This window comes from Belonocnema kinseyi, chromosome 10 (genome assembly GCF_010883055.1).
Source record: "Belonocnema kinseyi isolate 2016_QV_RU_SX_M_011 chromosome 10, B_treatae_v1, whole genome shotgun sequence".
Classification (NCBI taxonomy): Eukaryota; Metazoa; Arthropoda; class Insecta; order Hymenoptera; family Cynipidae; genus Belonocnema; species Belonocnema kinseyi.
Window position 1 is genome coordinate 2,422,588 of NC_046666.1, and position 17,567 is coordinate 2,440,154.

At 29.7% G+C, this 17,567-nt stretch overlaps 1 protein-coding gene across 1 annotated transcript in view; it reads right to left on the reverse strand.

The window, feature by feature from the left end:
• Nucleotides 1–4,410: 4,410 nt before the first annotated feature.
• LOC117181446 (acetylcholine receptor subunit alpha-like) overlaps nt 4,411–17,567 on the reverse strand; it is a 140,263-nt gene continuing 127,106 nt past the window's right edge. Inside the window, exons 9-14 of the mRNA XM_033374103.1 lie at nt 14,578–14,714; nt 14,354–14,473; nt 9,939–10,121; nt 9,189–9,402; nt 8,995–9,107; nt 4,411–4,432 (exon numbers count right to left, since the gene is read on the reverse strand). Coding sequence (XP_033229994.1) covers nt 4,429–4,432; nt 8,995–9,107; nt 9,189–9,402; nt 9,939–10,121; nt 14,354–14,473; nt 14,578–14,714 — 771 coding nt within the window. The 3' untranslated portion in view covers nt 4,411–4,428. The remainder of the gene's footprint in view (nt 4,433–8,994; nt 9,108–9,188; nt 9,403–9,938; nt 10,122–14,353; nt 14,474–14,577; nt 14,715–17,567) is intronic.

Here is a 17,567-nt window from a genome sequence, read left to right on the forward strand (position 1 = left end):
AGAATAATGAAATAATGTTTTTTCTGCAATATCACTGCAATGTTCTTCTGTAATAGTGCTGCAATGTTGCTTCCCCATATAACTAAAACTTTAATTTGCAATTTTGCTGCAAAGTTGCCTGCAATGTTTCTGCAACGTTGATTTGCAGCTTTACAATTTGCTGCGGTGTTGCTTTATGATTTATTGATGCAACGTTGCTACAATTTTGGCCGAAAATTTCGCATCAATATTGGAATATTATTTCGTAACATGGTATCAATGTTTTTACAATCTTCCCGCAATGTTGCTTTAAAATATTGCTTCAACATTGCAGTAATATAGATACTATGTTATCTTGCAATATTATTGCAAAGTTAATTTGCAAAGTTTGCTGCAATTTTAATTTTTAATATTGCTACAATGTTGCTTTTAGATATGGTTACAATGCTACTTTACATCATTGCTGCAATTTTGCTTCCCAATATTGCTATTAAGTTACTTTGAATATTGCTAGAAGGTTGCTGCGAAATATTGTTACAATGTTATTTTGCAACATTGCTGCAACGCTGCTCTGTGATAATGCTGCAAACATAAAAGAATAGTGATACAATGCTTTCTGCAATATTGCTGCAATGTTGCTTTGTAATATTGCTACAATGTTGCTTCTCCATATTACTGAAACTTTCATTTGCAATTTTGCTGCAAAGTTGACGTGCAATGTTGCTGCAACGTTAATTTGAAAAGTTGCTGCAACTTTGCTCTGCAACATTGCCATAATGAAACTTTACAATATTGCTACATCGCAGTTGCAATGTTATTCTATAACATTGCTACAACGCTGGTCTGTAATATTGCTCCAAACATGAAAGAATACTTACACAATTCTTTCTGTAATATTATTGCAATGTTGCTTTTTAATATTGCTACAAGGTTGCTTCTCCATATTACTGAAACTTTCATTTGCAATTTTGCTGCAAAGTTGATGTGCAATGTTGCTGAAACATTAATTTGAAAAGTTGCTGAAACTTTGCTCTGCAACATTGCTATAATGAAACTTTACCATATTACTACGTTGCTGTTGTGAAATATTGTTACAGTTTTATTTTACAATTTGCTGCAGTGTTGCTTTATAATTAACGGATGCAATGTTGCTACAATTTTGTGTGAAAATTTCGCATCAATATTATAATATTTTTCCGCAACATGGTATAAATGTTTCTATAATCTTCCTGCAATGTTGCTTTGAAATATGGCTCCAACTTTGCAGCAATATTGATACGATGTTATCATGCAATATTACTGCAACGTTAACTTGCAAATTTGCTGCAATTTTAATTTTTAATATTGCTACAATGTTGCTTTTGAATATTGTTACAATGTTACTTTATAGCATTGCTGCAATGTTGCTTTACAATATTGCTGCAATGTTGCTGAAATGTTGTGCTGTTGAACACAATTTAAAAAAAAATTCTTTATAGGTTTAATTTTTCTTGAATATATAATTAAATACAGATAGTTGGCGCGCAAATGACCACCCCTTTCTAAAAAGGTCGACCTGCAAAAATGTTTTCCAAAAAAACTTGCTCAAATTATTCTTAAAGGAAATATAATACTGATCATTCAGTCGTAATTTTCAAGGCTTGTCAAATTTACAATAAATGTTTCTCAATACTCTGATTTACAAAATGGGAAACTAGGAAGCCTCAAAATTTAAGAAATGGAAGAATCGTAAAATCTTCTTCAAAAGGAATGTTTAAAAAATGAACAATTATTAATCAGCGTCGCCATAATGAAAATAGTCATAATAAATTAACAAATGGTGACAGGTTGTATTTCTTAACCGATCTTAATGTTTTTTTCTTAGAAATGCTCAGCATTAAAGTTTTAAGAATGCAAAACAGAAATAATCCTTTTAGTATTTAACTTATTTATTGTAAACAATATTTACAAAGAAATTATGAATTCAGTCTTTTTCTCATGAAATTTTTTTGTTTCGACCCTGATCGTCAAGATTTTCATGAGTCATCATTTTTAACGGGAAATTCACACTAATTAAAATTTTCTATTGTTATAAATATTTTTATAAACAAATCTCAGTTTTGGAGTTTTCCGCATTTCCAGATTAATTTTTCTGACAAGAAATAATTCGCAACAAGACTTTTTTTCAACTTCAAACTTTATCAAACCCAAATAATGTGTTTTGTTATTAACAATTTCTATAAACAAATGTTCCATTCAACCTTTTTCCAGTGAGAAAAACATTTTTTGATCAATTATCGCAATAATTAACTTGTTTGTAATAATTAAAAATTTTTGTTACTGAAAAATTCATTTGTATACATAATTTTCTAAAACATTTTTATTAAAAAAACATTGAGTAACAACTTGAGTAATCGTTAATATCAGTGTCTATATATTAAGTAAAATTTCTTTAAATCTTCTTATCCGGAATTATCCCTGTACTTTGCATAATCTTGAAAAAGTGTTCATGTGACACATTTTTATGTTGAAATAAACATTTTATTTTTTTGTTTATAAAATTGTTCATAGGAATCACATTTTTTTTATCAATCTTGTTGTTTAATTAATAGTAATGAGGTATATCTAACAATAATAGTAAAAAAATTATTGAAAAAGGATGGATTGGGACATTTTGTTTATATACATTGTTAATAACAATACATATTATTTATAATTTATAGAGTTAAAAGTTTTAAAATTTCTTTAAAGAGAATTATGATTCAGTTTTGATCAGGAAAATGAATCTTGCTGTAAGGAAAACTGAAAAGTGAGAATTTATTTATAAAAATGTTTATAACAATAGCAAATGTTAACTGGTGGTAATTTCCAGTTGCAAATCATTACTTTTATAAAAACTCGTAGAAATTAAGACTCAAAGCAAATATTTTTTTGTGAGAAAAAGGCAAAGTTATTCATCTGTTTATAAAAAAATTGTTTAGAAATTATATAAACAATTTTTATAAACAAATGCATGTTTACATCATTTTTCATGAACATGCCTAGTTTCTTTTGCAGATTGAATAAAAAATATCTTTAAAGGACTCTTTGCTCTCATATTTTTTCATAGTGATAAAAATTGTTATTATATAAATAATTTTGATAAATAAATGCAGAGTTCAACGATTTTTTCACAAATAGGCCTAATATTTTTTTGCTTAATCAATTAGAAATGTATTTTCAGACTTTTTATGTTAAATGTTGCATATTGAAAAAAATGGTAATAATATAAACAATTTTTATAAACAAATGCACATGTCACATTTTTTGTGTAGCTTCATCTAACAATGTCTTGCAAAAGCATCCCAGGGACTTCATGTTTTTTAATTTTTAATAGGAGAAACAATTTTCAATTATGTAAGCAATTTTTATAAACAATTTTAATAAACAACAATTTGTTCGAACAATTTTTTATAAACAGACTCAATTTTCAAAAGAAATAAATTAGAAATATTTTGACAAAGACTCCTTGCTTTCATATTTTCTCATATTTATAAAAAATGGTAACTATATAAACAATTTTGATAAACAAATTAATATTTTCATCATTTTTTGACGAATAGGTCAAATTTTGTATGGAAAAAAAACAAGACATTTCTTACCAAAATACCTTGATATCATCTTTTTTATAGTATTATAAACTGTTAATTATATAAACAATTTTTATAAATAAATTTAAATTTGGGCATTTCTTTGATAAAAAAAGCTGCACAAGAAAAAGATTAGACCCACTCATAAAAAAATGTTCCAACCGTGCATTTTTTCAATCAAAGTTAAAGACTGAAGCCCATTTCTTGGAAAAAATACACAAAAATCTGTTAAAAATTCACCTGTAGAGGGATTTTTATTCAATTAAAGTGCTTCTTTCCCACTAATGCGCGCTGAAACCTTGCCGCTACGTAACAAAGTTTTGGCGCCAATTTCAAACAGTTTGGCGCCAATTTCAAATATTTTGGCGCCAATTTCAAATATCTGTAATTTTTCGGCACAATAAATAAATGGCAACACTGGTAATGGTTCTTTGGAACATAAGGGAGGAGGAAGACTGAAAAGTACTAGAATACAATACGCCATAACAATTTCTTTCTTCCACACATCTCGTTAAAAGTTATAATAAATATCCACGTTAGTCACAGTGGTAATGGAACAGATGTTTTTTTATGAATAATGTCTTATACAAACATATATGAGCAATAAAAGTAGAGCCTGCTTCTTTCAGCTTGGCTCGGCCTGCTTCGTGTCGATGCAGATATTTAGAATTTCAGTGTATGAGAGACTTTGTTCTTAGTGAAAATATGGCCCCTTTGTTACAGGCTCGATGTTGCTTCGATTTTGGAAAACAAATTCAATTTCTTCCTGAGTCTGCAACAGGCATCTATGCTTTCCAACTCTGCATACCTCATTTTCAAACTTCTTCTCAAAAATTAATCTTTATCTGAAAGAAGACAATAGAAAATAGATTAGAGATTTTGCAAATTAAGTATTTAAATAGTTAAGAAAATCCTCTTAATTTTGTTCAAGAACTTGTGTGACAAATCTTTCTAATTTAGGAATTAAAATTAAAATTTAGAAAAATAATTTAAAAACTTGAAAAATGTGGTACGCAGAGTTGAAAACTAATAATAATCTCTCCGGATAAAATTATCGTATGTAACAGCTTTGTTAGCATAAACTTTTCTTAGTTACTGGGACGAAAGTCTGTAGCAATTGAAAAAAATGTGGGTATAGTCCCGAAAAGAACACCCGAAAGGATTTGATACTTAGCCTAAGGTTTCCATTTGAATCCACGTTATAAGTGTTAAATGAAATTTTGGCGCAGATAAATAGAAATAAAGTTATTAACAGAAAATTTGTATATCTTACCCCAAAAAATATTTGTTGTATTTTTCACTTTTTTATCAAATTAATACTTTTCGAGAAAGACGATAAAAATGCATTTTTAGATTTTTTCTTACAAAAAATTTAAAAACTACCGATGCTAGTGTCCAAAAAACATTTGGATGAAATATAATTTACAACACCTCTCCCACTCGCACCGAATCCAGTTTCCAGTAGCAAAACAAAACGCGTATACTATTGAGCATTTTTAATCAAGAAAATTTTGTGTTCAAATAACTCCTCCTCCTTCTCCTCTTCCTCTCGTGGACTCTATTTTAAAATGCCTCCTACTCTTCCGCTTCTACTGCCTCATGCTCCTTCTCTCAGGGATACTATTTTAAAATGCCTCCTCCTCCTCATTATCCCATGGCAACTATCCTCAAATGCCTCCTACTACTCCTCTTCCTCGCATGGCCAATATTTTAAAATACTTCCTACTTCTACTACTAGACCTCCGCCTGCTACTCTCCTCCTCCTCTTCCACTCCCCCCTCCTCCTCCTCATACTCCTGCTTCTCCGCTTCCTCCTCCCATTTCCACTGTTTTAAGATGCCTCCTGCTCAGCCTTCTCCTTATACTGCTCCTCCTCCCCCCATAGCCACTATTTTAAAATGACTAATACTCCTACACCTCCTTCTATGGCCACTATTTTAAAATACCTCATACTCCCACTCCACCGTCACCTCCTCCTACTCCTGCTCCTCCACCTCCTTCTCTTATAGACACTATTTTAAAATCCCACCTTCTTCTCCTACTTTCCTCATACTCTCCCGCCTCCTCCTCCTATTTATCATACTCCTGCTCCTCCGCTTCCTCCTCCCATGACTACTGTTTTAAAATGCCTTCTGCTCAGTCGCCTCCTCCTCATATTGCTCCTCCTCCGGCTCTAATGGCCACTATTTTATAATGCCTAATACCCCTACTCCTCCGCCACCTCCTCCTACTCCTGCTCCTCCGACACCCTCACGCATAGACACTATATTAAATTGCCTCCTTCTCCTACTCCTCCTCCTCCTCCGCCTCTTCCCCCTGCTATTCTCTTGCATTCAGTTGTTACCAATCATATCGTCTCATGTAAAACTTCCGATCAGGTAACTTTTAGAAAAAATTATGAAGAAAATTATGTCTACTTTCAAAAATTAATTAATTAATTAATGAATTAATTAAACAATTTCTGACTACGTCAAGTAGTAAAAAAACGGTTTGTCCACGAATTTAATTATTTTGAATTACCTGAAGTGTTAATATCTCTTAATTATTAAAATGTAATTATTATTGATTATTCTTAATTTATCAATCCAAAATCTAAATAATTGGAATCCTGTATATTATTTTAATACTCTTGAGATACATAAATCTTCAACTCACCATAAACTTTAAAAAAATAGTTTGGAAAAAATAAAAAAATATTTTATAAACTTTTGAAAATCTTTCGAAGTTCAAAAATATTCTTTGTTTCTTTAAAACTTCTAAAATTCATAAAAATCTTTGAATCTGACTTAAATTATTCCTAAAATTGTGAAAAATATTAAAAATAAAAAAATTACCTTAAAATCTTCCAGATTTTTTTGACAATTTCAAGTAACTTTTCAAATATTTCAAAATTTTTTTCTAAATTCTCTTTAAAAATTAATTTACCAAAAAATTATACTTTAAAATTTCAAAAGAATCTTAAGAAATGTTTATTATTTTTTCAAGCTTTCAAAATCTTTTCAGGAATCTTAAGAAAATTTTTTTTAATATCTTAAAACCTTTTAAAATCCTTCAGAAGCTGCAAAATTTTATTTTAAAACTCTCTAAAATCTATATTTTGTTTCAAAATCTTATTTTTTTTTTCAAATTATAAATTAAGTTTCAAATTTTTTCTAATTTTCCTAATAATATCTTCTTAACTGATTCAAAAATTTTTTTAATTATTTAAATTCCTGCGAAATTTAGAAGATTGCACTTAAATCTTTTAGATTTTTTGTCCACAATCTTGGAAATATTATGAAATGTTAAAAAACTTTTGAACAGTCGTTTAAAATTGATTTTTAGGAATAAAACATAATTGTAAGTTTAATCAGAATTGATTTATTCTCTCGAAACTTGTGAAAATTGTTTGATAGTTCGAAATCTTAAAAATCTAGATTTTCCTGTACTTTTTTTAAATCTCTCCAAGTTTAAAATTATTTTTGAGTCTTCAAAAAATTCTAAATAATTTTTTATTAACTAGAATTTTGCATACAATGTATTTAATTTTACAAAATTAAGAAAAATTGTAGTCTCTGCTTTGCAAATTTAGAAAAAATCATTAAAAACTTGCCTTACAGTCTTCCAGATACTTTTTCACCAATTTATGAAATAATTTGAGATGATTGGAAAAACTTTAAATTTATTTTTCATAAAAAAAACATTATAACTTTTCCTAAAAATCGGAAGAAAATTGGTTTATTCCCTTAAAAATTTCGAAATGCTCAAAAAGACTTATAAATTCTTCAAAAATCTAAATTTTCAAAAATATTAAGTATTCTTTAAAATTTATTTAAAAAATGAATAAAAACATAAATAAAAATAATCGCTTTTGACTTTTTGGAATTTTATAAAATCCTTTTAGGTTTTAAACTATTTCTTTTAATCTATTTAAAACTTTGATACCTTTTAAACTGATTGGAATATATATTCTAAAATTTGGTATTCTTGCAAAGTTAAAAAATTTTGCTCTAAAACCTTCTACATTTTCTTTTAAAATTTTACGGAATCATTGGAATTGTTCTGAAATCTTTCTTAATTTCCTCTTCAAATTAATTATTCGAAATGTAAAATCTTTTCAAATTTTCCCAGGAATATTAATAAAATTTTTCCATGCTCTTGAAACCTTTCAAAATTCGTTCAAAAGAACTTTTTTTTTTAATATTCATAAACCTCAGCATTCTCTTTATATTGAGAAATTGTGTAAGGATAAATGTCATAGAATATAGTTATCATATTTTAGTTTGTATTTAAAAAATATCAATTATAAATATGTAAATTTATAAACACAGTTTTCTATGGAGAAAAAATGTAAGTGACATAAGTGTTTTTAATAGTCTTATAATAATAAAAATATTGATTTAAAGTGTATTAAAAACGCTAAGACTCAATTTTTAGTGTTCAATTTGGTAATAAAATTTTCGTTGTAAAAAAATTAGGTGAAAAAACAAGAATCTCGTCACGATCGAAACTTTTAAAAAAAATCGGGATCGAATAAGATGAGGTGATATTAGAGTATTGTAATGACAAAACGAGATTGAGTCAATTATATCGATTGATTATCGGATTGTTCCTCCTCTTCCTCCTTCCTCTCTTTCACCTCCTCCTCATCCTTCTCTTTCAACTCCTCCTCCTCCTCCTCCTCCTCCTCCTCCTCCTCCTCCTCCTCCTCCTCCTCCTAAGGTTCCTGCTCTAAAATGTCTAACACTATGACGTTTAGTTTTTTTTGGTAGTCCTCTGAATAAGGCGTTTAGTGCCATTTTTCTTCAAATGTATTTCGACGAGCTCTGCAATTTTGTTTGCAGAAAATTTCTATCTCAGATCAATATTTTTCGAGATATTTCAAAAAAACTAATTTAAAAAAAAAGTAAAAATTGTTTATAACTAAATTTATATCAATCTGTGCTAAAAATCCTTTTAGAACTTTCAGTTGCGATGCTAAAGGAACCCCTTGGCCAAGTATCAAGTCATGAGTGACCTTTTTAAAAGCATACCCGAAAATATAAGAAGTCTGTTAAAAATGTTTGATTGCTACAGATCCTAATCTTTCTTATAGCTAGAGTTCTCCTTTAGTTTGCATTACAATATTGCTTATCCTGTTTTTTCAGAAAGGAGATTCTTAGGCCAGCTGTGAATTTTTTTAGCCCGGTCAATTTCTGAGTTGGATGAACATTGAACAGGAGAACCAATCTTGGGCAGACAGTTCTATTGTTTTGCGATGAGTAATATTATAATAATAGTAAAATATTATTATAATAATAATAATGCTGTTTTTCGAGGAGACTATAAAGCACTGAGTGCCTCTCAGAGTGTTGGAACAATGTGTGGTTTGGCAGTGGTAGAGGCTATTTCGGAAAGCTTAACGTCGATGGGAATTCGATCATCGTACAACGTAGGAGCCTGTAGAATAATTCCTGCTGTTCCAATGACTACGGCCAGAGTGAAGATACACAAGAATAATCTGTCTAGCACCATCGCTACATATTTCCAATCTTCTTTGACCTGTGGATAAAAAATCTCGTTATTTTTTTATTTCAGCTTAAAAAAAATTAGTTAAAAAAAAATCAAGTGTCTGAAACATACTCTGGTGGACTCTTCTTCTCTCTTTGTGTGATCGGCAATGAAGCGAATGCCTTCTATGGCCTTATAAAGTTCCGGGCAGTGATGCCAGTGATGTAGAGATTTACAAAGAGCGTCCACGCTTTCCTCCGTGGGCAGCTGCTGAGTCGGAGCTGGAGTATTTGTTGGGGTCCCGTGAATGCGACACGAGCTTCCCATATTTACTCCTTCCATCTCCCTAAAATAGAAATAAGAGTTAGTAGTATAACTATGAGTGTATGCAAACACTGAACAATCGAGCAAGGTTCTGTTCCATAGGTTACCAACAGTTGGTATTACCGTCAGTCGGTAATGCAGATTCCTGTAATTGTCCGAGTCTCTATTGATAAACTTACCATAGCGATCCTTTCTGTCTACCTCCTGATCCTCCTCCGTCTCTTATTTTATCATGAGGAGATTGGTTATGAGAAGATAGAAGAAGAGAAGGAGGAGGATCAGAAGGTAGATGAGGAGGGAACACAAGAGGAACTGCAAGGTAGATCACTGATATATCGACGGTGGCATGATACATGTTAGGAATCTGTATGTTCGGCTGATGGTATGACCGACTGTCGGTAACTTATCATGATACATTACTTTGTGATAGCTATATTTATGGTTATACTACTGTCTTTTTATGCTTTTTTCAGTTGGGAAAGTCCCAAATTAATACGAACAGATTAAAGTATAAAAAAAGTATTGTAGTTAAATTAAAAAAATTAAAATATTAGAAACCTAGGATTCAGTTCGTCCCGAGAATCGATGCTTGGGAAGAGAACTGAGGACTCTGCAAACTCAGAAGCCGAAGGATCCACAAAAATTGCAGGATCTCTTAGTTCCAGCCCATTGCATGTCCTCACCATCAGTCTATGATTCTGATGGCCAGTCAAACTTTTTTTCTCTACTTGGTACTGCGGCCTGAAAAGTTAAAAATTTTATTTTTCCTTCCTTGAAATATCAACCAAAAATAAAGGTATCCTTTTTCAAAGTTCAATATTACCATAAATGATTCAAAACGAAAGTTAAGCTCAAATATAGAATTGTACAAAAATATTTTCCAACATCGAAAACAGTTTCAATTTCTCATATTTAAAATTCTGTATTCAAACTTTTTTAAATTACTCTGTTTACTTTCTTTTGAAATTTTTTATGGTAAATTTCACCAAAGTGAAGGAAATTGAGAAAAGAAAAATATTTTTATAAAAGTAGAATTAGTCAAAAGTGACTGATTCGCATTCAATTTTTTATTATTTATATAATGCGGATTCGACGACTGGTAAATTAGTCCAAAACTACTTTTTAAGTCAGTAAATGATAAATTTCATTTTAAGTGATCTAATCAGTAAGTTTCACTGAACGAATCAATAATTAAAACCATATACACTGTAGCTTCAATTTATTAAATCAGTTATTTTAAATAAAAAAATTATTGACCTTTACTGAATTGGTAATAATCTAAAATATAACTTTTACTGATTAAATAGTTCATTTTGAATGGTCTGATAAATAGCTTTGAGGAATTACATCAGTCATTTAGGTTGATCGAATCTGTTACTTTTATTGAGTGTATCAGTCATTTAAAGGTAATTTTAATCAATTATAATGTGAGAATTTAATAAGAAACTATTTTTATTAATTTCACATAGTAATCAGACACTTCTATTGACTGAAAATCAGCCACATATATTGACTGAACATCAGTCGATTTTATGGACTGAAAATTAGCTACTTCTATTGACTGAAAGTCATACACTTTTATTGATAGAAAATCAGTTACTTTTATTTAATGATTATCAGTTAATTCTATTGACTGAAAATCATTTATTTTTCACTCAAAAATAGTCCATTCTATAGACTGAAAATAAGTAAATTTTATTCACTGAAAATTTGTCAATACTATTAACTGAAAAAATTGAATTTTTTAAAATAAAAATAAATGAATTCTATTGACTGAAAGTCAGTCAATTCTACTGTCTACAAACCAGTCACTTTTACTGACTGGAAATTAGTTTATTCTATTGACTGGAAAATAATTCAATTTCCATGAATGAAAAAAGTCCATGCTATTGACTAAAAATTAGCTTCTTCTATAGACGGCTACTAATTTTATTCTATTTCCTGGAAATAATTCAATCTCATTGATTAAAAAAAGAGTCAATCCTAATTAATGAAATTTAACTTGCATTGACTAAGAATTAATCGATTCTATTGACAGAAAACCATTCAGCTGACTGAAAATCAGTAATTTGTATGCACTAAAAATCACTTAATTCAACGCACTGGACATCAATTATTTCTATTCGCTGAAAATTAGTAAATTCAATTGATTGAAATTAAGTAATTTGTTTTAACTGAAAATTAGCTTTTTCTATTTACTTGAAATCAGGCACTTCTATTGAAAGAAAATGAGTAATTTATATTAACTGAAAATCAGTGAATTCTATTAACTGAAAACCAGTCACTTTTATTACCTAAAAATTAGTTACTTCTATAGACTGCTAATCAGTCAATTTTGTTGACTGGAAATAATTCACTTTAATTGACTAAAAATTAAGTTAATTTTATTTAAATGAAAATTATTTACTTCTATTGACTAAAAATCAGTTAACTCTATTGGCACAAAATCAATCTATTGACTGAAAATCACTCATATTTATTCACTGAAAATCAGTGAATTCCACGCACTATTAATCAGTCTATTCTATTTACTAAAAAGTAGTAAATTCTATTGACGAAAATTCAGTTACTTCTATTAACTGAAAATTAGACAGTTCTATTGACTAAAAATTAGTTACTTCTATAGACTGCTAATAAGTCAATTCTATTGACTGAGAATTATTCAATTTTATTGTCTAAAAAATGAGTCAATTCTGTTAAATAAAAATAAGTTACTTCTTTTGACAAAAAATCAGTCGATTCTAATGACAGAAAATCATCAAATTGATGGAGAATTAGTCATTTTTATTCCCAGAAAAACGTTCAATTCCACGCACTAAATATCAGTAATTTCTATTCACTGAACATTAACAAATTCCATTGATCGTCATTCAGTTACTTCTATTGACTGAAAATCAGACACTACTATCAAATAAAAATCAGTCAATTCTCTTGACTGAAAATTATTTACTTCTATAGACTATTAATCAGCCAATTCTATTAACCGGGAATCATTCAATTTCATTCACTAAAAATAAGTCAATTCTATTGACTGAAAATCAGGCACTTCTATTAAATGAAAATCAGTCAATTCTATTGATTGAAAATTATTTACTTCTATAGACTATTAATCAGTCAATTCTATTGAATGAAAATGAGTTACTTCTATTTACTAAGAATCAGTCGATTCTATTGCCAGAAAATCATGCAAATGATGACAAATCAATAATTTTTTTACAGAAAATCAATTAATTCCATTGATTGGCATTCAGTTACTGCTATTAACTAAAAAAAAAGAGAATTCTATTGACTGAAAATCAGACACTTCTTTTAAATTAAAATCAGTCAATTCTATTGACTGAAAATTATTTACTTCTATAGACTATTAATCATTCAATTGTATTAACCGAGAATCATTCATTTTCATTCACTAAAAATAAGTCAATACTATTTAATGAAAATGAGTTACTTCTATTTACTAAGAATCAATCGATTCTATTGACAAAAAATCATGCAAATGATAAAAAATCGCTCATTTCGTTCACAAAAAATCAGTTGATTCTATTGATTGGCATTCAGTTACTGCTATTAACTAAAAATTAGAGAGTTCTATTGAATGAAAATCAGACACTTCTATTAAATGAAAATCAGTCAATGCTATTGACTGAAAAGTATTTACTTCTATAGACTATTAATCCGTTAATTCTATTTAATGAAAATGAGTTACTTCTATTTACCAAGAATCAATCGATTCTATTGACAGAAAATCATGCAAATGATGAATAATCACTCATTTTGTTCACAAAAAATCAGTTGATTCTATTGATTGGCATTCAGTTACTGCTATTAACTAAAAATTAGAGAGTTCTATTGACTGAAAATCAGGCACTTCTATTAAATGAAAATCAGTCATTTCTATTGACTGAAAATTATTTACTTCTATAGACTATTAATCAGTCAATTCTATTTAATGAAAATGAGTTACTTCTATTTACTAAGAATCAATCGATTCTATTGACAAAAAATCATGCAAATGATAAAAAATCACTCATTTTGTTCACAAAAAATCAGTTGATTCTATTGATTGGCATTCAGTTACTGCTATTAACTAAAAATTAGAGAGTTCTATTGACTGAAAATCAGACACTTCTATTAAATGAAAATCAGTCAATGCTATTGACTGAAAATTATTTACTTCTATAGACTATTAATCAGTCAATTCTATTGACTGGGAATCATTCAATTTCATTCTCTAAAAATAAGTCAATTCTATTTAATGAAAATGAGTTACTTCTATTTACTAAGAATCAGTCGATTCTATTGACAGAAAATCATGAAAATGATGTAAAATCACTAATTTTTGCACAAAAAATCAGTTAATTCTATTGATTGGCATTCAGTTACTGATATTAACTAAAAATTAGAGAGTTCTATTGACTGAAAATCAGGCACTTCTATTAAATGAAAATCAGTCAATTCTGTCAGACTGTTAATCAATCAATCCTATTGACCGAGAATCATTCACAGAAAATCAGTTAATTCCACGCACTCAATATTAGTAAATTCTATGGATTGGCATTCGGTTACTTCTATTAACTAAAAACCAGACAGTTCTATTGACTGAAAATCAGACGCTTCTATTGACTGAAAATCAGACACTTCTATTGAATGAAAATCAGTCAACTCTATTGACTGAAAAAGTCCATGCTATTGAATAAAAATTAGTTACTCATATAGAGTGCTAATCAGTTAATTCTATTGACCGAAAATTATTCAATGTTATTGACTAAAAAAAGAAGTGAAAATTAGTTATTTCTATTGATTGAAAATTATTTTATTTTATTGAGTGAAAATAAGGCAAGTCTATTGACAAAAACTCATCCAATGGACTGAAAATTAGCCATTTCTGTTGACTGATAATCAGTAATTTCAAGTAACTGATTAAAGTAAGAAATATTGACTGATTAATCTGCTAAAACGACAGTTTTTATTACCTGCGCATTATAAGTAACTTGGGTAGGACATGAATAAAAACGCGACGGACCCATGGTGCCATCACGTGTGTTTGTGGTGACCGGAAGTGTACGTTGAGGACTACCACAGTCACACATATGCTGAAAAATAACCTTAAGTCAATATTATTTTTTCTAATTATTTCTTTTTTTATATACAGATTAATTTTTTTAAATAAAAATGATTTAATTGAATCTTGAAATACCTGAATGTGTCAAGGATCATTGTGAAGAGGACAAACTTCCCAAGGAGAGGTACTACGAGTGAAGTAGGTGGAATGATTTCGGCGAGCAAAAGGAAGAACACAGTCAGTGACAGCAAAATCGAAATAGAAAGGCTGACCTGAAATCATCAAAAAAAATTTTTTTTTATCTACTGTCTACTTATAGTTTAGTATAAAATATATTCCTTTTCATAAAGTTAATCTATTGAATAATATATGAACTTTATTTGACATATAAATAATAAACAGTGAATAATTATAGATAATATATAATAATAAAATAATAACAAAGCGCGGGTGAAAGATCCTTTTTTATCCCCTCAGAAGACTTTTACCATCTAAAATCCTTTTTTCCACTCCCATAAACTCCTTTTGCAATCTACAAGTCCCCCCCCCCTCTTCAGTCTCGTTTTAAAATTAAAAAAAATTATTTTACATTCCGTCCGTCTTCTTTAAAAATCCAAAAATCCCCTTTTTACTTCCTTATACTACTATCATAATCAAAAATCCCTGCTTTTATTCTCCCACACTCCTTTTATAAGATAAACCCCCCTTTTTAATTTCCTTAGACTACTTTCACAATAAAAAATCCCCCATTACATATCCGCAGGCTCCTTATAAAATCAAAATTTGGCTTTTTATTCCCTCAGACTTCTTTTAAAATAAAAAATCCCCTTTTCCATCCCCTTAAACTTCTTTCACAATCCAAAATCCCCTTTTGCACCCATTCAGGATCCTTTCAAGATTAAAAACCCCTATTAGACTCCTTTTACGATCCAATATCTCCTTCGGTCTCCATTAGCTACTTTTATAGTAAAAATCTCCTTTTCCATCCTTTTCTATCCTTTTCCATCCTTTCCCTATTTCCTTTAAATCCTCTTTTTTACCCCCTCAAAATACTTTTATACTAAAAATTTCCCGTTTCCATCCTTTAAAACTTCTTTCACAATCAAATATCCCATTTTCGACTTCTTCAGGCTCCTTTTACAATTATAAATCCTCTTTCTCCTTGTTCGACCGTTAGAGTCCTTTCGCAATTGACAATTCCCTTTTCCACCCTCTCAGACCCCTTTTTCAATTAAAAATCCCATTTTTCATCACCTCAGTCTAATTTATAATGAAAAATCCCGCTCTCAATCCCCTCAGACCCTTTTACAATAAAAAATTCCCCTTTTCGCCATTACCGACTACTTTTACAACCATAATTCCCCTGGTTTTAAAGTAAAAAATCCCCTTTTTCATCCACTCAAACTCCGTTCACAATCCAAAATTCCGCTTATTACCATCCTTTTCCGTCCACTTCTAATTTTCATTAGATTTTCTACCCCCTCAGAATTCTATTTTTTCTTTAAATCCAAATTTTTCATCCCCTCACACTCCTCACTCACACTCCATAAAAAATTTCTATTTTACCCTCTTAGACGACTTTCACAATAAAAAATCCCCTTCCTTACCCACTCAGACTAATTTCAGAATAAATATCCCCCTTTCCATTTCCATTCCATTTTCCACCCCCTGAGACTCCTTTTTAATAAAAAAATTTTTTATCTCCACAAATTCCCTTCCCATTAAAAATCCCATTTTCTTTTGTTCCACCCCTTTGAATCCTCTACAATTGACAATTCCCTTTTCCACCCCCACAGACTCCTTTTTTTTATGAGAAATCCCTTTTTTTATCCTCTCAGACTGTTCTTTCACAATCAAGAATTTTTTACAATAAAAATTCTTCTTTTCCACTCTTTTAAATTGATTCGATAATTCACAATCCCGTTTTTCATCTTCTCAAATTCCTTTTACAATCCAAAATTTCTTTTCTCACTCCCTTACACTACTTTCACAATCCAAAATCCCCTTTTCCTTTGTCCACCCTTCTGAATCCTCTACAACTCACAATTCCTTTTTCCACCACCACAGACTAATTTTTTAAATAAAAAATCCCATTTTCCATCCTCTCAGACTATTTGCAGAATAAATATCCCCTTTTTCATCCCTTTCCATTTTTATTCCATTTTTCATCCCCTGCGACTCCTTTTTTAATAAAAAAATCTCATTTTTTATTCCCACAAACTCTTTTCTTATTCAAAATTCCCCTTTTTTCACCCGACTGAATCCTCCACAATTCACGATTCCCTTTTCTACCCCGACAGACTCTTTTTTGAATGATGAGTCCCTTTTTTATCCTCTCAGACTCTTTTTACAATCCAAGATCCCCTTTTCTATCCCCTCAGACTCTTTTTATAATCCAAAATCCTCCTTAACATCTCCTACGAATACTTTTAAAATAAAAAGTATCTTTTTCCATCTCTTCTAATTTCTTTCACTATCAAATATCCCCTTTCCTAATCCCCTAGACTTTTTTTCAATCAAAATTCTTCTTTTCCACTTTGTAAAATTGATTTTATAATTCACAATCCCGTTTTCCATCTTGTCAAATTCCTTTTAAAATACAAAATTCCCTCCCAGTCCCTTACACTACTCTCACAATTCACAATCCCCTTTCACATTTCCTAAGAGTACTTTTAAAATAATAAGTCCCTTTTTCCATCTCCTCTAATTTCTTTCAGAATCAAATATCCCCTTTTCTAATCCCCTAGACTTTTTTTCAATAAAAATTCTTCGTTTCCACTTTGTAAAATTGATTTTATAATTCACAATCCCGTTTTCCATCTTCTCAAATTCCTTTTGCAATCCAAAATTCCTTTTCCCACTCCCTTACACTACTTTTACAATCCAAAATCCCCTTTCACATATCCTAAGAGTACTTTAAAAATAAAAAGTTCCTTTTTCCATCTGCTCTAATTTCTTTCAGAATCACATATCCCCTAGACTTTTTTAAAATCACAATTCTTCTTTTGCACTTTGTAAAATTAATTTTATAATTCGCAATCCCGTTTTCCATCTTCTCAAATTCCTTTTAAAATATAAAATTCCCTCCCACTCCCTTACACTACTCTCACAATTCAAAATCCCCT